Source organism: Amphibalanus amphitrite, unplaced genomic scaffold (assembly GCF_019059575.1).
Source record: "Amphibalanus amphitrite isolate SeventyFive unplaced genomic scaffold, NRLGWU_Aamphi_draft 000903F_arrow, whole genome shotgun sequence".
NCBI classification, from domain to species: Eukaryota; Metazoa; Arthropoda; class Thecostraca; order Balanomorpha; family Balanidae; genus Amphibalanus; species Amphibalanus amphitrite.
In genome coordinates, this window is record NW_024882397.1 from 102,892 (window position 1) to 126,523 (window position 23,632).

The 23,632-nt window shown below is 50.2% G+C and overlaps 1 protein-coding gene and 1 long non-coding RNA gene across 2 annotated transcripts; one reads left to right on the forward strand and one right to left on the reverse strand.

The window, feature by feature from the left end:
• Positions 1-378: 378 nt before the first annotated feature.
• Positions 379-4,180, reverse strand: LOC122367894. Its single transcript, XR_006254134.1, has 3 exons — positions 4,078-4,180; positions 1,041-1,220; positions 379-769 (listed from the first exon to the last, which is right to left on the reverse strand). It is a non-coding gene; the product is annotated as an uncharacterized LOC122367894 (long non-coding RNA).
• A 4,026-nt stretch (positions 4,181-8,206) lies between these two features.
• On the forward strand, positions 8,207-9,985 carry LOC122367884. Its single transcript, XM_043341411.1, has one exon. The coding sequence runs from the start codon at positions 8,207-8,209 to the stop codon at positions 9,983-9,985; it is 1,779 nt and encodes a 592-aa protein (XP_043197346.1).
• Positions 9,986-23,632: the final 13,647 nt, after the last annotated feature.

Genomic DNA, 23,632 nt, shown 5'->3' on the forward strand with positions numbered 1-23,632 from the left:
GCCACAGCTGGCTTCCCCGCCCATCACAACCCCTTACACCACTTTTCAACGAAGAATAAAATATGAGGGTGCAAATTTGATTTTTTATTTGTCGATTTGTCGTGCAACGTGCACGTGTTGAGAACAAGTCGTACTGACTTCAATGAGACGCCTGTAATTGTATGTGAATTGTGAATGGTGCATTTCATGTGTATTTATTCTGCGAGTTTGGAAGTGGTATACCTTATTACGTGAATGCTCTAGCCGTCACGCGCTTTGTTTATTTTTCGTCAAAAATGAAGGGAATTTCAAAGATGTCCCGTTGTGATAATCGGCCCAATTAACGCTAACTCGTATCGTATCGATCTCTTTAATTTGCTTCATCATCAAATATATCAGTTTCATTTCATTATATTATTTCGACTTCATACACTAAAACGATGGTCCTCCGGTGATACGTTCAAAACACATGCCTATATGATGTTCGGGACTCAATTTTCGCCGAAAAGCTTACCAACCGATGAGAGCGATGTGCCACTTCACCGTAAAAATGCGCTGAGCTATGTCAAAATGGAATTCTATTTCATGTCATAACAAATACGCCATCGTCCGCAATGGTCCGTTCCCGCCACACATCAAATAAGCGAGGCGATTTTGCTTTTCATTAGCGTCCAAACTGGTTACTGAAGGCGTTCTGGCTGCTGAACTGGTTGCTTCCGAGGAACCCGGAACCCTGTCCCAGTTGGCTGTTGGCACCGCTGATAGAAGATCCCAGACCAAATGCCTGACCCTGAAACAATAAGTAGTTCATTGGCATGTGCTATCTACGCATGTCGCTCTATGAGTCGTATACAAACAATTACCCTGCACTGTACCACTGCTGTTTTTGTCGCTAAAGCACTTGAAAAGCCTGTATGGTTATTTGCGCATGATTTACGCCTGGTTAGGAATCACATTGTGATTATACATCTGCGATAGGAGCAGGAAAAAACTATAATATATTGATAATGGTCACAATAAGGATGATCAGCGCAAGGATCAGCGACGCTTTTTTTACTCACCCCAGCGCTAGCACCGCCACTCTGAATGCCGGATTGGCCCAGGAATCCGGAAGTCTGTCCCTGGGTGCCGAATGAGTTAGCTCCACCAGAGGCACCGCCAAATCCAAAACCAAGTTGCGGCTTGGCAGAGACGGCCACCAGCAGGCAGGCGAGAACGACGGCGGTCTTCATATTTGGAGTCTGAAAATGAAAAGATGTTTTAGTGACGTTCCTATTATTTTATAATGTGTCATGACATTGAACAAGCTACATATCTTTTACAATATTTTTATTTCTCTTGAAAAAGTCCGGTTTTGAAGTTTCACTTGAATGCTTTTTATCGGCGTTGTATTATTCAAGAACTGAAATTTTAAGTCCCATAAAAACGACGGCACCTACAAGCATAGAAATTGCTTCTCCTTTAATGCTTTGCGACAGACACATGGTTTTAAACCTCTGCCTCAAATTCACATCTAACAGCAGAAAAATCCCAACTGCACGTCTTAGGGTAATTGCACAACAGCCGCTACTCTCCAAGCATAGTAACGGTCACAGCACTCAGTTTTGTCAGCGTTCACATACGGGCATTTGGATGTTGCATCGGGTAATTTTCTCTGATCGATATCTGGTACTATATATATTTTATGACATTGAAAATACATCTATCTTATCCCGCGCCCTAATGGGGGGGGGGGGGGCATTTTAGCTCCTGTGGTTTTTCTTGAATGGCGAAGAAAACGGTGGCGCGCAGTGCCGCCAAAGTTGCAGTACCTTCCCGAGCATCAAATTGACACATTCACACAAAATTTCAAGTCACAGGTCACCTTAAGTCAGAAGCTATTGAGGTCAAACTGAGGTCATGTTCGAACAAAAATGATCAAAAAAACATGACATCTTGAAACGCTCACAAAACCTACAGCTAACAAGCAATTTCAACGTTCTTTATGTGGCCGTGTAAAGAACAAACGGCGCTACAAAACTGCAATCTCGGATTTTCAAAATTTTGGGATTTTGACCCCCAAAAATATTTTTTTAAAAGAAAAAACTCAAATATTTTCATTTTTTAAATTACGAAAAACGGGATATGTGATAATCCCTGCGCTCTTCTATCCTTAAACCAAATTTATTCCAATACTTCCCTTTTTGGTCAAGTTATAGCGAAAAAAAAATGTTCAAAGTTGATGACGGCAATATTTTAACTCAATTTTTAGCCATTCTAGACCACATAGCGCTAAACAAAGACCACCATTAGACTCCCCGTGACGAGCTGCATTGAATCGATACCCATTTTATGCAAAAATATCAACTTTGAAATGTGACCTAATTTGACGTGACCTTGACCTGACCTTGACCAAAACATAACCTAAACTGGCCCCAAAGGCTGCCTGACCAACATAATCGCATTTGTCATTTAAAATGGATCATAAAATTTGCATCGATATTTTCATATTTTGACCCTCAGTGACCTGACCTCTGTGACCTGACCTGGTACCAGTGACCTCAGATAGCAAAATATGTGTTTTATGGACACATGATGATTTTCCCCATCGATGATTTTCAATGACATGCATTTTACTCGATTTTTCAACGCATTTCTTGAAATGCCTGTAAACGGTGAAAATTCGACATTTGACCTGACCTGGGATGTCATCGGTTAGACCGAAGTCAATGAAATTGGGACACATGGTAATTCCCCGTTGGGGCTATCCAACGCCTTTTGCCGCCTGTCGCTATGTTGCGTGGTTCTCGAGATCTTAGGGGGAGCTAAAATGCCACCCCCCCCCCCCATCAGACCGCGTTGCTCGGCAGACCCCATCTGGGTGCGGGTTAAACAGTATAAGAAGAAAAGTAGTGACTAGTGAAGTCTTAAGAGGCGTTTCGGTCTCAGCCCGAAAATTGACAGGTAATTTATATAAATGCGACAACCTATATGCATAATAAGAAATGAATTGTTAGTTGTGCTCCTACCTATATCTCTGTTCCGTTTCAAGCTTGCAGCCGAAGCGCCCTGCTGAAAGCAGTGCGTGATTTCTTTATATACAGCTCTTACATTTTAACCCTCGCCCGTATTGGTGTTTTTCCAGCCGCGAACGTATAAGGGGGGGGGGGTCCGTTGGACCCCCCCCCCCTTGCCGTTTCGCCCCTGATCGAGCTAGAGCTTCGCGGAAAAAAACGAGCGTGTTGCCCGTGACGAGAGGAAGCCGATGATACCTAATTTTAAGGTCCTAGGTCATTGGTTGACCTTGCAGGTCAGGTCAATGACCCAAAAGTCGGGAAAATCGGGACCTGTTAGAACGTCGTAAAGTGTGGCTGCCATGGGGTTTTTCGGGGCGCTGATCACGAATATCATGTTAGTTTTGATCACAGATGACGTCTTTATGCATTTAGTCCAGGTCGGGTCAGGTCAGGTCAGGTCAACCAGTAGGGGTCCTGCCGGGTATTCCTAGTAGGTGTCAACCGCCTCTGACAGCTTCGTAACATGTTACGAAGGCACCAAAACTACTTCGTAAATGTTCATATGGTTGCTAAATTCGAATTCAGCTCCAAAAACTGGCCTAAAAACATGTAAAACTCGAAAAAGTGAACCGAGGTCACCAAAGGTCAATGACCTGACCTGACCTTCAGGTGACCTTGACACCCCCCCCCCCTAATGCATGGGGGCAACATCATATCACATGTTTGAACGCTTGAAACCACGAAAAGACTGCAAACGCGCGGCTAATGCGAGCCGACATACGCCGAATCGCGATTCCGGCCAAACATGGTCTCGAAAAGTAGGTCACAGGTCAAAGGTCATTGGGGTCAGGGTCATGAAATTTTCAGGGTAGGTGTAAAATTGATTAACGCGAGGGTACTGAAAGTTTCGTCGCAATCGGCCGCTTTTTACGCGAGTTATTCGCGAAAAACCATGGGGGGGTCCGTTCGACCCCCCCCCCCCCTATACGGGCGAGGGTTAAGACGCAAATTCTTGAGCGGAGGAGCGATCTGCCGAAGAAACTCCGACTGCAAGCTTGATATGGAACAGACTATAGCAGGTTCACTCCACTATTCCACCAACCTGCGTGACGAGCTGCCCAGGTGAACGCTGCAGAGCCGGAGGAAGGCGAGTGATACCAGTCACTTGCTGCCTCGCTTTATATAGCAGAAACCGCCGGGATTTCCAAAACCTGTCTTATAATTCCGGGTAGGACGCTAGCGTGACTTTTAAGCTCTTAAGCTCGAGTCTCGAACACCATAAAGGCACGCACATGCAATGTTAGACCACAGTTTTTTTTTGTGCGTGTCGTCCACATACAACCCGCAACGTCAATAATCGGGGGGGGGGGGCGGAAAACAAGTTCTTTTACGTATAGACAAAGGACTGATGTGCATCGCCTAAACGCAGTGTTCACTCCAGCCATGGCTTAACCCGCGCCCAAGTGGCGGTCTCAGCCAACTTCGCCCTAGTGGGGGAGTGGGGGGCCGGGGGGGGGGGGCATATGATACCACCCACCTCTAACTCAAAAACTAAGAGGGCTAGAAAGACGCGGTAAAAAGCAGTCGATAGCTCTCAATGCGTACGTTTGAAAGTATGTCGGTCATTTTTCATCTTAGAGCAATATTTGGGTCACCAAAGGTCATCAGAGGTAAAAATTTGCCAATTGTCATTACATTTTTCAGAAAACATGCTGTTATCTCAGGAACTATGGTAGCTAGAAAAACGCATAAAAAACAATCGATAGCTTTTGAGGTCTTCTTTTGATAAAGTTTTCATCAAAGTTGACCTCAGGTCAACGGTTTAGCCTCCAGAGGGCAAAAACTCCAAAAAATAGCTGTTTTTACGAAAAGTGTTTTCGACAATAACTTTCGACTACAAAAAGCAACGACATTTCTATTGCCAGAATCGTGTTCTCGCCGAGACGCGTCGAATGAACCATAACTTGACCTTGAAAGGTTAACTTGAAAATTTGACCTACGGTCAAGGTCATGACCTGACCGGAAAAGGTCATGTTGCATATCAGTCGATGCGTCTCAACAAGACAAACACAATGAGGCCATCCCCAGCGTTTTAGCCCTTTCCAATCGCGAGTTATTGGCAAAAATCTGTTTGTAGCCTCAAATGACCTCGGATGACCTTTCTAGAGGCTATTAGCAAAAATGACACCTAGGTCATCACGGGTGGTCCAAATCACTGTGATGCTGCAATATTTGGACTGTTCCTATGCGTACACACGGATCTACATCTGTAGAGGCATTTTCATTTTTCCCCATTGACCTATAATGGTAATGAAAATGACCTGACCTCATATGACCTTTCGGAAAAATCCGAGATATACAAGCTGTGAGACTCGTTATGGATTGTGCTGGGCGGTGCCTAGTAATACGCCGCACGCGAGTGTGATATTATCTTGCGTTAGGATGGTCTGACCTATTGGGGCATTGATGGCGATTTGGAGGTTGTGATGAGTTTTCGTGAAGAGTGAAGTGAATGAAAGTAATGTGGATTATTGGGTGATGTGTTAAGCGCGTTTGCTTAGAAAATATATCAACTCGCTACAAGCTATTTCGGCTATTAACGTAAAATGGCAGGTTTACAAATTAACCCTATTAGTGGCAGGCTCCTGGCTACCCCCTATTAGTGGCAGGGGGGGGGGCTGTTTACGACCCCCCCTTGATATCTCGAGATCTAACGGGCCGATTTTCAAAATTCAAACGGCATTCGACTTCGCTCAACGTGATCTACATTTCTAAGAAATAAAAATTAAAAAATGTCAATAGGGGGGGGGGGGGTTGAGGGGGGTAAAAACGGGCAAATTGCAGATACATTTTAGACTGTTTATCACGGCCAGGTTTCTGAACCAATCTTAACGCAACTTTTGCCGATCGATAGAGAATGAACCAGGAATTCACATGGATCCTAAAAATATGCATTTTCAAAAATCATAGGCGGATACAGATCATTGAGATTGGGGGTACACAAAAAGTATAGTGAATAAGGTTTTTGTTGGTACTGTTTCTAAAAAAGGGTGGCAATTGTCTTGTTGTGTTACAATTTTCTTATGAGAGAACGACTAAAATTGTATCGGTATTGCATAGGCGGTGTCAGGGCACCTATGTTGGGAGGTAAAACATAACCCCCCTTTTTGGACGCCTGGATCCGCCTATTATAGCAAAAACGTGTCAAAAGAGGATGCACAATAACTGTATATGCTATCACATGATACCTTTTATTCACTGTTCGTAAAACTGGTGCAGCATCGTGATCTTCGCCCAAATGACTCGCTTCACGAATAGGACCCCCCAATTCCCAGTGCTCTGGAGCCGCCCCTGGTAAAGTTATGAACTTGAAATTTTCAGGGAATGTGCCCAATTTAGTTTTAGGAAAAGCCAGAAAATTTCAGCATCGTAGCTTCAGCGGTTTCGGAGATATTCCCGAAAAACCTGAGGGGTGGATAAAAACAACCCCCCCCCCCTGCCACTAATAGGGTTAAGGATTTCTTGCAGCCGTTTGACGGATCCGGCGATGTAGTGCAGTGGCTAACGAAAGTAGATGTTGTTGCGAAGCTACGTAAAATCAAGAATGTCGCAGAAGTTATTCCTCTTTTCCTTGAGGGTGCCGCCTTCGCTGTGTATAACGAGATGGCAGAGGAAGAAAAGTAAACGCGGAGTGCGTCCGACAAGCACTGACTGTCGCGTTTGCGACCAACCCCTTCCGTGCCTATGAGGAGATGTGCAGGCGAGTGTGGCGGGATGAAACGGTAGATGTGTACCTGACGGACCTCCGGCGGCTGGCGCGTCTGGCTGGAGTAACTTCCGATATTCTTTTGCTGCGTGCGTTTGTCGTGGGTCTCCCACCAGCTGTATCAAGAGAGCTGCGTGCACTGCCAGGCGTGGAGAGGATGCCGCTCTCCGATGTTGTGGAGCGCGCTCGCTGTCTGGTGGGAGAGCTCGTCGAGCGGCCTGTGGTGACCTCTGCGGCAGCAGTGGCACGCAGAGGCGCCCCGCGTAAAGGAGCCGTTCGATGCTACGGTTGTGGGGGCCCCCATCTTCTACGGTTTTGCAATGCTGCTGTGAAGACACCACTGTGTTGTTGGAACTGCGGGTGCGAGGGCCACTTGGCCAGAGACTGCCGTGTGGGAAACGACGCGGGGAGAGCTGGTGCGCCGGCAGCTCCCCCGCAGCAGGGTTAAAGGCGTTGCCAATTGTTCCAGTGGCTGTCAATGGAAAAGAGTTCCAGGCACTACTAGACACAGGTTGCTCTCAAACTGTAATCGCCGTGTGGACAAGTGGGGCTCTTCGGCGTGGAGAACAAGAGATAGTGACCGTTGATGGCAGTCGAATTACCTGTGCTGGAACAGCGTCAGTCACTTTGAAGGTCTGTGGGAATGTAATAACAGCAGATTGTGTGGTGGTGAATCAGCTGCTCAGAGGTGTAGACGTGGTGCTGGGCATGGATGTGTTGACTCGGTTGGGCGGAGTCAAAATCGATGGTGACGGAGTAAAGCTGGCATGTGGAGCTGACAGCAAAAGAGACGCGTACACTGAGGAGATCGCAGCAGTCGGGAGAGGCGTGGAAGCTGCGGCTGCGTCGTCAGTGACTGCTGAAGGCAAAGATGATGCCGACAACAGTAGCGCTTGTGAGGGAAGGAGACAATCACCCGGAAGAGACGAGATATCTGGGGCTACACCGTCGATGATTGTTGAAGATCAGGATTTTAGCGCCTCTTTCGACGGTTGTAAATGGACCGTGAGCTGGAAGTGGAAAGATCGCGCACCAGAATTGGCCAACACAGTAGAAATATACCAGAGCACCTTGAATGAGGAAACAGAAGAAAAGTTTGAAGAGGAAATCCAGAAGTGGATTGAGGCGGGCTGGCTACAGCTTCAAGAAGGCGAGCCTACTGGTGGCGTGATACCGCTGATGGCGGTCATACAAGAGAACAAAGAGAGGGTGCGTCCAATGTTCGACTTCAGGGAGTTGAATGAAATTTGTTGAAAATCATACAAGCGGGGACATTGCAGTGTGTGACGAAAGCATCCGAAAATGGAGACAGATTCCTGAACCAGTACGCACAATGGATTTGAAATCAGCATACCTCCAGATTCATGTAGACTCTTCTCTGTGGAAATACCAGCAGGTCAGGTTCAAAGGGAAGACATATGTTCTCACGCGCCTAGGTTTTGGCCTGAACTGTTCTCCTCGAATCATGTCGAAGATCTTGAGTGAGGTGCTGGCACAGGACAGTTCAGTGCAGAGCGGGACAGATCACTTCATGGATGACATCATCGTGCAAGAGAATATAGTCACCGCAGACCAAGTGGCGGCTCATCTGCAAAAATACGGTCTCGAGACAAAACCACCAGAGGCGCTGGACGGCGGACGTGTGCTGGGTCTCCAGCTGAACCGTGACAGCCAGGAGGATCTTCAGTTCAGCAGAGGCAATGAGATCCCTGTCATGGACGCGTCTGTGAAGCTAACGCGCAGAAAACTGTTCTCGATCTGTGGTCGCCTCACCGGTCACTATCCGGTCTGCGGGTGGCTCCGAGTGGCGTGCAGCTACATCAAGAGGAGAAGCGAGGGTGTGCGATGGGAGGACGATGTCGGAATGGATGTGCGTCTGATGACAGAAGAGCTTCTTGAGAAGATTCAGGAGCATGACCCTGTGCGAGGCCCATGGCTGGTGAAAAATGAAGCAAAGCACGGTCGCGTTTGGTGTGATGCGAGTAGCCTGGCGATGGGGGTCGCGCTGGAAATCAATGGAGCCATTGTAGAAGACGCAGCCTGGCTGAGGAAAACAACAGACTACAATCACATAAACATCGCCGAACTAGATGCAGCAGTGCGTGGTGTGAATCTAAGTCTAAAGTGGGGACTGCAGTCAGTAGAAGTCATCACTGACTCCGTGACGGTTAAGCGGTGGCTGTCTTCAGCGTTGGAAGGAAACTGCAGGATAAAAGTCGCAGGGATGTCGGAACTGCTGGTCAGACGTCGCCTGGGTCTCTTCAAGGAGTTGGTGGATTCGTATTCGCTGCTGGTGACAATTCAGCTGGTAGAATCCAAGAAAAACAGAGCTGACATCCTCACAAGAGTGAGCAAGCGATGGCTGGGCAGAGAAAAGGACAAAGACGTGTGCGCGGCAAATGTCGAACTGCTACACGCGGAACACCATTTCGGAGTGGACAAGACGCTCTATCTGGGACAGCTGGTAGATCCTGAGCTGACGAGGGCAGAAGTTGAGCAATATGTGCAGCGATGCGCCCCATGTCAGTCCATCGACCCATCACCAGTCACTCATGAGTGTGGAAGTCTAGCTGTCACAGACAACTGGTCACGTCTGGCAGTGGACACGGCCCACTTCGGAAACCGCTGCTACATTACAGTAGTAGACTGCGGTCCAAGTAGACATGCGATTTGGAGGAAAATTCGATCAGAAAACGCAGAAGATGTGGCCGCTGTATTAGAGGAATTGTTCAGGGAACGAGGTCTAGTGGATGAACTTCTGTGTGACAACAGCACCACGTTCCGCTCTTACAAGCTAGCGGAACTGTGCCGCCAGTGGAACATCCGACAGAGATTCCGAGCAGCATATCGTCCATCTGGCAATGGCATTGTAGAGCGGAATCACAGGACAATCAAGCGCATGGCCTCGCGAGGTGGTATCACCCCACTCAAGGCAGTTTTCTGGTACAACCTGGCAGCAAAGGACGGAAGTGACCAGAGCACGGCACCAAGCAGGGGGATATTCACATATCGGTGGCGCCATCCGGAGGCCCAACCGAAGGACCCGGCTCTGAGCGAGGAGAGGATGACTCACGAGTACCGTGTCGGTGACCAGGTCTGGGTGAAGCCGCCCGGTGCCAGGTGCACTACCCGCTGGTCTACTGGCCAGGTGACCGGTGTGGTGTCGGGCAACACTGTGCTGGTGGATGGTATACCCCGGCATGTGCTGGACGTTAGAAGGGTAACACCAGAGGGGGGCAGCTAAGCTGACGTGTATAAGTGGTGTATTGGGTAGTTATTGATGCTGTGATGTGGACATCAAGGGGGCATGTGCTGGGCGGTGCCCAGTAATACGCCGCACGCGAGTGTGATATTATATTGCGTTAGGATGGTCTGACCTATTGGGGCATTGATGGCGATTTGGAGGTTGTGATGAGTTTTCGTGAAGAGTGAAGTGAATGAAAGTAATGTGGATTATTGGGTGATGTGTTGAGCGCAAATATATCAACTCGCTACATGGATATTAGATCCCGCAAGTTTCATTTCCCTGTGAAAGCTCCTCTCAGAGGTCGACAAAATTCATGGAGTTTCTCCGACTACCTGCCAATTTTCTCCAGGCTTTTCTTCGCGATTGTGAGAAATGATGAATTTGGATACCTATCCACGCAACCCAAAACACTGGTATACGGCAGTCATAAGCTCTTGTTACACTGCCAAATTTTGGTACACGAATGTGCACGACTATGCAGGTCATCCTATGTCGCGGACCGATTCGGGATCTTTCTTCCCCGGTCTTGGCATTTCGCAGACCATTCGGTGTCCACCGCGCGACTTTTACGGCTCGTCACGACCGCCACAAATTTTTCATGAAAAATGAAAATTTCGTGGCCGTTCTCCGAACTTGTGATAAACGAATATAATCATTAATCACCAAACAGTCGCCGAGTCGGCGGCTACATATCGCTGCGTGCGCCGACTTGTTGCCAAGGTATCGCCGACTGTTCGCCACAGATAAGTGCCAATTATGTAAAATACAATACAATACAATACGCGCACGCAGTCCTCTGCCGACTGAAACCCGGGTGTCTTTTGCTCCTGCGAGTCCCCCCCCCCCAACCCCTACCCTCCCCGCAGCCAGCGCCGGCCTCCTGCCCTCCTGCCCCGCGTCTCATCTCCCCTTTTTCCTAGTCCCCCTACCCACTCCCTCCCTCCCTCACCGCGCGTCGCTGTCGGGCCCTTAGCAGGGGTCGGCAACCTACGGCCCGCGGGCCGGATCCGGCCCGCGGCTGGCATCAGTAACTAACATTGTGTTCCGGTCCGTTGCTCCTGCGCGTGATTGTAACAAATTGTGACCATGCTCCGGCCCGCCGGTTGCTTCCAAATCACATATAAGGCCCCCATCCAAAAAGAGGTTGCCGACCCCTGCCTTAGCGTCTTTGCCGCTAAGGTGGCTATTTCCCGTTATTGAGACTTTTCCTTGTATTTGAAGAAATTCCTTCAGATTCGCAATAAACATCGCAAGAATTAGCGACTATTATTGATAAATCTCAACTATTTTTCTCTTGTCTCAAGCGTTTGGCAGCTGAAGAAAACAAAGCGGTCGACAAAAACACCACTTTCTCCGACTGCCAATAAGAGCGATATTTGGTTATGAATTGGTAGGGAAACCGACCTTATAGGCACAGAGCTGCTTCTGACCGGATCAGACCAGGTCTGACTAGGGAGAAAGTGGAGAAATTGTAGAAAACTGTCATCACTAAATTGTTACTCGTGCTGTTGTTAGTCGATGACATAGGTGTATGGATGTAACAATGCTCATGGCTTTGCTAATCTTAGAATTTCTTCCATGATATTTTCTTCTTTATATGATTTTCGCTCGCTTATTTTTCTCTGACTAGGGTCAGATGGTCAGAGATTTTATCGACCTCTGGCTCCTCTGGAGGGCGTTTCGAAGTTGCGACATCTGAAGACCGTGCAGAGGTTCCGTTATGACGTCATAGGTCAGTGACCTGACCTGACCTAAATATGTGTTTGCGGTCAAAAGATCCAGCTTGAATCAAAGGTCAGGTATGCCAAGTTTCAGCTCTGTATAGCCAGCGTGTTCGGAGCTATCGCGAAAAAAAACCTATGGGGGGCGGCACCCGCCCCCCCCCCCTCGGCCGGCGAAATTTGATTAAGGAGCGTGTTAGAACTCAGTTAATTTAGTTTTCGTCTTTTCGCTCGCTTGTGTCGGCTCGGCCGACCGTGTTTCTCCTCGGCCGACGCGCGGCCGCCGTATTGCGGCACAGCATCTCTCGCTGGAGCGGGGCTGTGCGGCGCGGACTCGTGCAGTGATTGGTCGGCTGCTGACCACGTGATTGTGAGGCGAGGTCGGGTGAGGGCGCGCCGGCGGAGGGCAGTCGGGCAATGTCTGTTGTCGCGGCTGGTGCGTTGGGACCTCGAATGTTATATGAGTTTGCTGCGGCCGTCGGCAGTCTCGTCTAAGAGGCATTCTGTCGGCTTACTCGGCGACGCATATGCCTTGGAGGGTCTAAATCTGGGGCTACGTCTGTCTGGCTAGGTTCCACATACGCTTTTTGGACCCAACCACCGATAGCACAGCGCCGTGAATATGTCCGCCTCACCAGTCTGAGCGGCTGTTCGGTGAGCATATTCACGGGGCTGTTCGTATCATTTGAGCGTACCATCATGCCATGCAAGGTCGCTATTTCACACGGCTGTCAGCCTATTCAAGGGCGGTATTTTCTTGGGTTTCCTCGAGCGTCTCTCGACATTAACTAGCATATTTCTCCGCCAGTTGCGATAGGTCGCTGATCATCTCGAGTCCCTCATAGCCGAGGTTTTTGGCAAGTGATTATCTTGTTTGTCTGGGTTCTGTTGACATTACACTGATAAAAATTTTGACACCCCACATTACATCTGACTCCTCTTACAGGTGTCAGTGATCTCTAAATTTGGGCTCAAACTCCAAAATTTGGAGAGGTCTATCTCAATATATGGTGTCCGACACCAAGAACTGGTGTTGTCCTGAAGGTGTCGCGACTCCCCATGGGGCAAACGGGCTGACTCCCTTGATTCCAAGACTCCAAGAGACGGTGTCACGACTCCAGACGGGGGAGTTACGACTCCTTCCTGTAAATTACGACTGATTGGTAAAGGTGTCCGACTCCACAGAAAGGCTTCGTGGAAAAGGTGTCGGGACACCTTTTTCCGTTCGCAGGGAGTCGGACCCCATTACAAGGTGTTTTGGACTGATTTGTAAAGGTGTCCGACTCCACAGATAGGCGATGTGGAAAAGGTGTCGGGACACCGTTTCCCGTTCACAGGGAGTCAGACCCCCTTACAAGGTGGTTAACCTCGAGTGTTAGCCAATCAGAGCGCGCCGTTCGCCACTGATCGAAATTGGATGCTTACGCATCGGACATCGTTTTAAAACCAACTTCAATTAATTAAAAAGTTAAATTTTCCTTCCAGGTACATACAAATGTCAACTTCGGTCATATTTCCGTTGATTTTTTTTTTTGGGGGGGGGGGCCAAAACGGCATGAGGCTCAATTTGAATATATTTTTTTATTTTTAATTAAAAATAAATTTCGGCAAATCCCACGTGGCGCCACGTGATAGTGACGCGTAACACGTGGCTGCATCGTCTCACGTGACGGACACCACCGTCTTTCCGGCGGATCGCTACGTCGAATGGTGCCAACCCCTTCCCGATTGGTCCACGTGCACGTGGAGATGCTTCGGCGCTATTGACTCTGGTATTCTGGTATCTTCTCCCGGCGCATGCCGGCACCCTGCGTTCCCTCCCAGCGCGACGGAGGTGCCACCGACGAAGAGGTTGCTACACTGAGAAAAAAAATTATTCCCCTGGAACACCTTTAAGGGTGTGTACCAAACTGCACCTCGCTGGGGTGTCAGACGGGTGTCACTTTTGACACCAATACAGGTGTCATTGGGAATGAAACACCGGGTGTCTGACACCCTTTTAGGTGTCTGATACCCTTTTGGGTGCACACCCAAAAGGGTGTCAGACACCCGGTGTTTGATTCCCAATGACACCTGTATTGGTGTCAAAAGTGACACCCGTCTGACACCCCAGCGAGGTGCAGTTTGGTACACACCCTTAAAGGTGTTACGAGAGTGTCCATTGGATGCCAAAAAAGGTGTCGACACATTCTTACATTTATTGGTTCAAACAGGCATATCGCATACAATGGCATTCCTATCTTGTATACAGCAACAAACTATAAAGTACAAAAAATATGGGCCCTATATTTACGGAGAAATCCAATGAAAACTCACCGAAACACATCGGGTCCATTCACAGTGAGAAGTTGCTCGCATTTCAGCAATGATAATTAACCGTCGATTATCTCCAACCAGATGTTATTCCGCAGTTCACTTGCTTTCGTTTCCATGGTGCAATGCTGTGTTGTCATCCTCACTCCAGACTTCAAATTTCACCGAGTACCGCCCGCCTCGTCATTTGAATAAACACGGAGCAAGCTACAAATAAAAGCTAAACATTATCATTAACGCATAATCACTTGAAGAAGTACACTGCGAACAACGTTCGGCGCCACTATATCCACATAAATTCAAAAAAAAGCCCTGCCATCACTCACACCGCACACGCACCACGTGGCACGCCGCCGCCAACTGAAATCTAACGGCTTTCCTGCAAGGTGGCGCTTTTTGATCTTCGCATGGTTGACGCCGTGACTAGCACACAAATGACGTCACACAATGAAGCTTGCTGATTGGGTAATGATTCAAACCACTGGACCTGCTGTGGTTTCTAGCAGTGCTACGGAGTCAGAGTCGGAGTCTGATGGAGTTGGCAGTTCTGGCCGGAATAGGAGTCCATTTTGGAAGACAGAGCGGGAGTGCGAGTCACTGAAAATCCGTTAGACACCGCATCCCTGGTTCCTAACACAAGTGACGTCAGAACAATTTATGTGATGATTTAGGTTCGAATACACGACAGCTTTCAAACATTTCATGACTCATGCTGGAATGTTCCTCAACAAATGACAACACACGTGAAGGTATCACAAGGGTATCAGATCCCTTTTAAGGAACATTTTTGTTTACACCTTTTGAAGTGTTGATGGTTTAGGGTGTTTGACACCCGAATGGATGTTGGTGTAGGACACCCATTAATGTGTCTTTCTGAATCCCATCATGCTGGTGTGTTTAAAAGCGCGTTGCACTTGAAGGTTGTCATCGTGGTGTTGTACACCTCCATGATTCCCAAAACAACATTTTTGACACCAATCTGGGCGTTATATATGACACTGCAATGATGTCCGACACCCGTGAGACACCCCATGGGAATATTTTTCCTCATTTTTTTCACGCTGTTTTTGGTGTCAGATCCTTTTGCAAGTGTCAATGTGACACCTCTAGCAGTGTCGGACACTCTTAACATTCCGCTTCAATAAATGGCAACACCTGTGAAGGCATCATAAGGGTGTCAGATGCTTTTAAAAGAACATTTTTGACACCTTTTAGGGTGTTTGATACCTTAGAGTGTTTGATACCCGGATGGGTGTGGGTGTCGGACACCTATTAAGGTGTCATGCTGAATCCCATTAAGGTATATCTAAACGCTCGCATGCGAACGAACACTTGAAAGGGTGTCATCGTGGTGTTGTACACCTTAATGATTCCCTAAACAGCATTTTTCAACACCAATCTGGGTGTTCGATGACACCTCCAATGGTGTCTGACACCCGTAAAACACCCCTGGGGAATAATTTTTTTTCTCAGTGTAGGTAACGGTATTTGCTTGCACTGTTCTATGAACTCAGATTTCTATAGCAACCCCGTAACAAACCAATGAATCTGAACAGGTCTCCATGGCAACCATGATTGCAATATTGTTATAGAACACGTTGTCTTGCAAACTTAGTTGCAACTATAACTTTGTTTCAGCTATCCTAGTTTTTAAGAATCCAAAAGAGGAATAATATAATTAAATTTATTATAATGAGAATTGTGTCTATAAAAAAACGAAGTTAATCACAAACCATCCATCAAAACTCAGTTATTTTTAATGAATATCAGGTTGACATTGGTCAACGTGAGAAATGGTGGACGCCGGCGTCATCGTATTGGACGAAGCCCAGCTGATCCCTGAAGCCAACGGTGACGTGAAACTGGTCCTGTGGGTTCTGGCCCACATGGTCTTTGCCGCCTGTCGCGGACTCTGCCGCTATCGCCGCGCCGCGCGGTACGTGCTGCCATCTACCGGCCTGTCTTGCACTTACTACGGAGCGGCGGCTCCTTCATACTACGGAGCGGCGGAATGGTAGAAAACCGTTGTCATGGCGACGCGGCCAGTAGAAACCGGTAGAGTTCGTCGTCAGCTGAGTGTTTATACTTTTTGGAGGGAAAACGGTGAGATGGGGATCGAGAGATGTCGGACGGTCGGTTCGGTTGGTTCGGTTGGTGAATTGTGTGTGTGATGTCGGTCGGTCGGTCGGTCGGTTATGTGGAATTGAGAGAAACTGTTGGTCGGTCGGTCGGTCAGTTATGTCGGTTTGGATCGGTTGAAGATGTCGTTGTAAATAATAACGGAAGGTTTGTTTGAGAAGGTTGTTTGATACCACATGGTGCCGAAATCCGTGGATTGTGATTGAAAATGGAAGAAAGGAGTCGGACTGCAGCCAAGGGCTGGGTTACCAGAATTTGCAAGAAATTGGAAGAGTTGTCGGCAGATAATGTTTCTCACGATAACCAGTGGAGAATGGACACTCAAGTGGCGCTATCTGATTTTGACAAAAGGCTAGACGCCTTGGATGAAGCTCAAGGTGCTGTGGAGATGATGATAGCCGAGGAGATGCTGCAAGATGACATAGAGAGAGCAGGTACGTTTCGTGACAATGCTGTGAAGGTTCGCTCAAAACTAGCCATGCTGATGGTTCAGACTGAAGAGGCTCAGGGAAATGGGACAACCTGTAGTCGTACACCAGATGTTCACTTGCCCAAGTTGGATCTGCCTAAGTTCACTGGTGGCATTGATGAATGGTTTACGTTTTGGGAATCATTCGATGCTGTGATTCACCAGTCTGACATGACAGAAGTTGCGAAGTTCTCGTACCTAAGAGCCCAGCTGAAGGGTGAAGCGGCTAGGTCTGTGGCAGGTCTCTCTCTCACTGCTGCCAATTACAAGACGGCCATTGAGATTTTGATGAAGCGGTATGGCAGGAAGGAGAGACAGGTGTTTCTCCACATCCAGGCTCTCTTGAACTTGGAGACGCAGAACCTTGTGGGTCTGCAGGATGTACTGCTGGCGCACATCCGCAGTCTGGAGGCGCTGGGTGTGGACAGAGAGCGGTATGGCATTTTCTTGACCCCGCTGGTCCTGCAGAAGCTTCCACCAGAGGTCAGAATGGAGTGGGCGCGTTCGGGTGAGGAGAAGGAAGGTGACGTCACTCACCTCCTGAACTTCCTGGAGACTGAGATCAGCAGGCAGGAGAGATCTGGCCAGTACACCGGACTGGGCCAGGGACAGAGCCACCAGCCTGGTGGTCACCAGCCGCCTCATCCTGGCGGACGATCGCCTCATCCTGGTGGACGATTGCCTCATCCTGGACAATCATCTCAACCTGGTGGACGACAGCCAGCGCAGACTGGCAGACTGCACACCTCTCCGCCTGGTGCACGAGGCGGGCAGAGCAGGACTGGGAGGACTTGGACTGGTGGTCAACCGACTGCTGCGGCTCTGCATGCAGCTGCTGCCTCACCTGGCTGTGGCATATGCAGTGGCCATCATCAACCAGCTAAGTGCTTTAAACTGCTCAAACATAGTGTTGAGGAGCGGTTTTCACTGGTGAAAGCAAAGTGGTTGTGTTTTTGCTGCCTCGAGAGTGACCATGTCGAGAGTAAATGCAGTAAAAGGTGCGACAACTGCAAGGGGAGGCATCACGTTGTGCTGTGTACAAGAGCCGTGAATTATGGAGGCTCTGATGTGGGTCCTGCTTCCTCGGGTGATGGGCCAGCTATGGGGACCGCACAGGGGGGAGAGAAGAGAGGTGACCCTGCCAGTGCCGGGGTGTCACTGTCCTGTAGTACGGGTGGGGTGACTCTGCTGCCTGTGGCGTCAGTGCTGGTCGAGTCGCCCAGGGGTCCTATCAAGGCTAATCTGATATTTGACTCAGGTGCTGATAAGAGTTTTGTGACTGAGAACCTGGCAAAGCGGGCCAAGGGGAGTTTCAAGGGGTCGGTGGACCTTACCTGTGCGACGTTTGGTGGTGGTAAAACGTCCAATGTGTGTGATGTGTTTGAGCTGAATGTCCATTCGACACATGTATGTGCGTCCGCAGAGCCAGCCAGGATCCAAGTCGTGGCAGTCCCTGAGATCTGTGCTCAACTCAAACGACCCAAGGTCCCTGCACATCTGCTCCAACCCTTCCAACACCTCCAACTGGCAGCCGAGTGCACAACAGAGGCCCTTTTGCACATAGACATAGTCATAGGCCAGGATCAGTACTGGTCGTTCGTAAGGTCTGGACTCCTGCGCAGTCCTGATGGAGTCGTGGCCATGGAGACACGGTTTGGATGGGTCCTATCAGGGGCGGTGGAGTGTGAAGGAGGGTCCCAAGGGAGCGAGGGGTCCCCTGCCCCTGTACAGTGTGGTGTGGGATGTCAGTTGCTGCTACTGACTCAGCCGACTCCCCGTGTGGACAAGATGTGGTCCTGGGATGAGTGCAGGGCAGACGATGATGTGACTGAGTGTGCTGTCTTAGATAAGTTCAACAGCACGATTCAGCATGATGGAGAGAGGTATGTGGTTCAGATGCCATGGAAAGAGGATAAGGGTCAGTTGAAGGACAACTTGGAAGCGGCGACTAAGAGACTGGTGAGTTTGGAGCGCAAGCTGCAGCAGAAACCTCAGCTGCAAAAGGAGTATGCCGCTGCTCTGCAGCAGATGGAGGCAGAGGGTGTGGTGTGTGAGGTGCCACCCGCTGAGGAGCGGGAACCTGATAGGGTAGTGTACTACATGCCACACAGACCGGTTGTGAAAATGAGCAGTACCACCACAAAGGTAAGGCCCATGTTTGACGCTAGTGCCCGAGGTGTCAATGGTGTGTCGCTGAATGATGTGGTGGAAACAGGTCCAGCGCTGATGAAGAACTTGCTCGATGTGTTGCTGCGCTTCAGACGGTGGCGGTTCGGTCTGACGGCAGACATCAAAAGGGCGTTTTACCAGATCGCTCTTCGTTCACAGGACCAGGACGCCGTTCGGTTCCTATGGCGCGTGGGGGATCGGATGCGTCACATGCGGTTCCAGCGAGTCGTGATGGGCGTCGCATGCAGCCCGTTTCTTCTCAACGCCACCATCCGCCATCATCTGGCGCGGTGCGAGGACAGCCTGGTGGTCACGGAGCTGAGAGACTCGCTGTATGCAGATGACTGGCTCAGCGGCGCCGATACCGAGGCAGGTGTGGTAGCTATGCTTGATGAAGCGCAGGATGTCATGGGAGCAGCGGGGATGGAGCTCGCAAAGTGTTCGAGCAACTCGACTGTTCTGTGTGACAAGCAGAGTCAGGTGACAGCCGACAGGGTCAAGGTGTTGGGTGTGACGTGGTGTAGGGAAGATGACTCCTTCTCGTTCACCGGCGAGGGGCTTCCTGCTGACATCGTACCGACTAAGCGGATCCTCTTGAGTCTCATCGCTCAGGTGTTTGACCCTCTCGGACTCCTGACCCCTTTCGTAGTTGTGCTGAAATGCTTGTTTCAGGAACTATGGAACCAGAGACTGGACTGGGATGATGTTCTGTCTGACGAGCATGCTGAGCTCGTCCACAGGTGGCTCGAGGGCTGTCAGGAGCTGAAGAGGATCCGTGTGCCGCGCTGCTACGCGGCTCTGTCTGAGGTCGATTGGTCTTCCTCACCTGATCTCGACTTGCAGGTCTTCGCAGATGCCTCGCCGAAGGCCTACGGGTGCAGTGCCTATCTGCGCATCAGACAGCCTGATGGATCCTTCAGCGTGTCGTTTGTGGCCTCCAAGGGTCGGGTCGCGCCACTTCGACAACAGCTGACGCTGCCTCGTTTGGAGTTGTTGGCCTGTGTGATGGCCGCTGAGATGGTGCAGTATGTGCTGAGCGCTCTGCGTTTGCCTGAATCCACTCGCTTCTCATGCTGGAGTGACTCGATGATCGCGTTGGGTTGGCTGCGTGGTCGACCCGAGAGGTGGAAGACGTACGTGGCTAACCGGGTGAAGGTGATTCAGCGACTGACCGCAGTGGAGAACTGGCATCATTGCAGATCTGGCGAGAATCCTGCCGATCTCCTGACCCGTGGGGTGTCCGCCGAGACGCTGATCACATCTTCTCTGTGGTTCAGAGGTCCGGCCTGGCTGGCTGATTCTGATAGCTCGTCCTGCTCGGAAGAGGACGAGATGTCGGCCGCTGACTCACTTCCAGAGGAGGCCGGCGCAGGTGATGTCGGAGTCTTGACCACGGTCGTGACGGGAACCAGTGACCATGACCGCAGACTCCTGCAGGTGGACCGGTATGGGACGCTGACCAGGGCTACTCGTGTGATGGCATGGATTCTACGCTTTGTGACTAACACGAAGTCTGCTTCACAGCGTCAGGTTGGCGAGCTGACGGCTGAGGAGCTTTCAGCGGCGCGTCTACAGCTGTATCGGGAGGCGCAGGCGGGCGACTTTCAGGAAGAAGTGACGCTGCTGAGAGAGGGTAAGCAGCTGCCCAAGTCCTCTAAGATCCTGAACTTGACGCCCTTTCTGGGCGAGGACGGGCTTCTGCGTGTCCGCGGTCGGTTGCAGTTTTCAGACTTGTCGTACGAGGAGAAACATCCCGTCATTCTCCCCAAGGGTTACCTGTCTGAGCTGATCGTACGTGAGCAGCACCGTACCATGAAACACGCTGGTGTTTCTACTCTGATTACGGCTTTGAGAGCCGAGTTGTGGGTCGTGGGCCTCCGGACGATAGCGCGGCGTGTCGTGAGGGCGTGTGTGGCGTGTCGACGGCTGGCGTCACAGGCGTGCTGTGAGCCTGCCGCTCCCTTGCCGGCTGACAGGGTCACGCGGAGTCGACCGTTCCAGGTCTGCGGATGTGACTTCGCGGGTCCAGTCTACAGTGTCGACTTCCCGAACAAGAAGTTCTGGATTTGTTTGTTCTGTTGTTCACAGGTGCGGGCAGTTCATTTGGAGTTGGTTGACTCGTTGTCGTTGGATGATTTCATGCTTGCATTCCGCAAGTTCGCTGCCAGGAGAGGAGTGCCGTCGGTAGTGTACTGTGACAATGCGAAGACTTTTCATGAAAAGTCTTCGCGTGCACGCGGCTGAGACGCTCCTACAGAAGTATCTAGGCCGTCTCTCTCCTAGGTTTAAGTTCTCAGTTCCTCTCGCTCCGTGGTGGGGCGGGCAGTTTGAGCGTTTGGTGGGCTGTGTGAAATCCGGTCTGAAGAGGTCCGTGGGGCAGCGGCACTTGACGAAGGCGGAGTTGGTGACTGTGCTCACAGAGGTTGAGGCGTGCGTGAATTCGCGCCCTCTGACGTTCGTGGGTGACTCAGTGGACACACCCACCCCTCTGACCCCGAATCACTTCCTCACCGGTCACAGTGTCGGCTTTCAAGCCAGACAGGCAGATGACCCGGCCGAGGTGTCAGTGGGAGAACTTCGGGCGAGATCGCAGGTGAGGGAGAAGCGCTTGCAGAAGTTCTGGAACGTCTGGAGCCAGGAGTATGTCCGATCTTTGCCGCTATCGGTGCGCAAGTTTCGGTCACAAGGTAAGCTGGCAGAAGGGGCAGTGGTCCTTCTGCAGGACGAGAAGCAGCCTCGTCTGAAGTGGGACCTGGGGGTAGTGACAAGGCTCTTCCCGGGTAGGGACGGTGTCTCCAGGTCCGCTGAAGTCAGGACAGCTAAGGGAAAAAAGACTAGGGCCGTGCAACGTCTGCATGATTTGGAGGTGCTCCCTGCTTCCGAGGATGCTTGAGCCTGATGTGCCCTCTCTGGCTCTCAGATGCCCGACTTGGTGATGTGACTTGGCGTCTGTTAGTATAAGGGTACGTGAGCTGTCTCATATGTCCTGCGCACATATGAGAGGGGGGAGGATGTCGCGGACTCTGCCGCTATCGCCGCGCCGCGCGGTACGTGCTGCCATCTACCGGCCTGTCTTGCACTTACTACGGAGCGGCGGCTCCTTCATACTACGGAGCGGCGGAATGGTAGAAAACCGTTGTCATGGCGACGCGGCCAGTAGAAACCGGTAGAGTTCGTCGTCAGCTGAGTGTTTATACTTTTTGGAGGGAAAACGGTGAGATGGGGATCGAGAGATGTCGGACGGTCGGTTCGGTTGGTTCGGTTGGTGAATTGTGTGTGTGATGTCGGTCGGTCGGTCGGTCGGTTATGTGGAATTGAGAGAAACTGTTGGTCGGTCGGTCGGTCAGTTATGTCGGTTTGGATCGGTTGAAGATGTCGTTGTAAATAATAACGGAAGGTTTGTTTGAGAAGGTTGTTTGATACCACACCGCCAAATTCCCTTCAGGGTATGGGCGGCTGGGTTCCGTCCTGTACAACAAAGTTTGCGGCTTCCGCATGCAGGTCACAAAGGTCACGGAGTGTGTGCTTCATAAGATCTACAAGTAGTGAGACGTTAGCGACGGCCGCTGACCGGCAATGAAGGAGGCGGGGAGGGGGGTCGGTTGATTTTTTTTTTTGCCCGCTGCGAGTGACCCAGGACAGGTGAGAGGCAGGTTCATCGCCATGGCAGATTGTGTGGTCCGCTGACAGGAGTACAGCCAGGGGCGGATCCAGAAAATCTCCAAGGGAGGGGCCATTAGAAACCAGGAGGCCCCCCCCCCATAATCCCACCTGTTGGAGGCCCCATCTTCCCACTTGTTGGGCCCCCCCCCAAAAAAAAACTGCGTCTATTGAGCTTATCTAGCTGTTCAGGCAACATCTCAACATCTGTGCAGGCTTGGAGGCCCTCTGTGCAGGTTAGGAGGCCCTGTAAAAGTGGTCATCTCTGTGAGTATAAGAGACCTCCAAGTTATGAAAAGCTTTACCAATCTTCTAACAAAGAAGTCTTCTCAGCTAGTCTTCTAAGAAATAACTAAGTGGTTAGGTTAAAAAAAAAACTCATCGGATTTCGGCCACTTTATTTTCAGCAGGCCCCCTTTTCAGCTTTTTAACTTTTAAACTTTTTATTTTATTTTTGAAAAAAAATCGGCCAAGGGGGGGGGGCCATGGCCCCCATGGCCCCCCCCTTGTATCCGCGCCTGAGTACAGCTGTAATACACGACCGTTTTCCACTCCTGTGTCTGTTGTCGGGTTTGGCGGTTGTTGGCGGGTTTGGGGGGGGGGAGGTGGGGGTGGGGCCGAACGAACGGCGCATCGGCCGAACGACACGTGTGATGGTGGGAGATGTGATGGGAGGCAAGTGACCGGGCGGTGGGACCCGATCACTTGCCGTCACGTGTTTTGCTCCCCTGTTTCGATGACACACGTTCCGGTGTTTGATGTCTCCCTCAATGACTCCCTAAATGGGTTCACCGACACCCATGATGTGGTATCTCCATGAAATGAAAAATCCAAAGATGTTAGGTATCAAAATATAAAAACGTTATTAGCATATTTGGATTTTTCATTTCATTATGTTACCACATTATGCGTGTCAGTGAGCCCATTTTGAGAGCCATTAAGGAAGAAATCAGACACCTGAACGTAGTGTCACCGAAACAGGGGAGTCTGACACCATATGGGGGTTGTCGGACACTAGGAAAAGTGGTCAGTGATTCTCCTGAAGGGTGTCACGCAACGGGAGTCGCGAAACCATATGAGGGGGTGTCGGACACTAAGAAAAGGGGTCAGTGATTCTTCTGAAAGGTGTCACGCAGGGAGTCTGACACCATATACGGGGCGTCAGACACTAAA

Excerpts from the sequence above, each read along its gene's own strand:
- LOC122367884 (XM_043341411.1), top strand. The coding sequence starts at position 8,207 with ATGTCGAAGATCTTGAGTGAGGTGCTGGCACAGGACAGTTCAGTGCAG.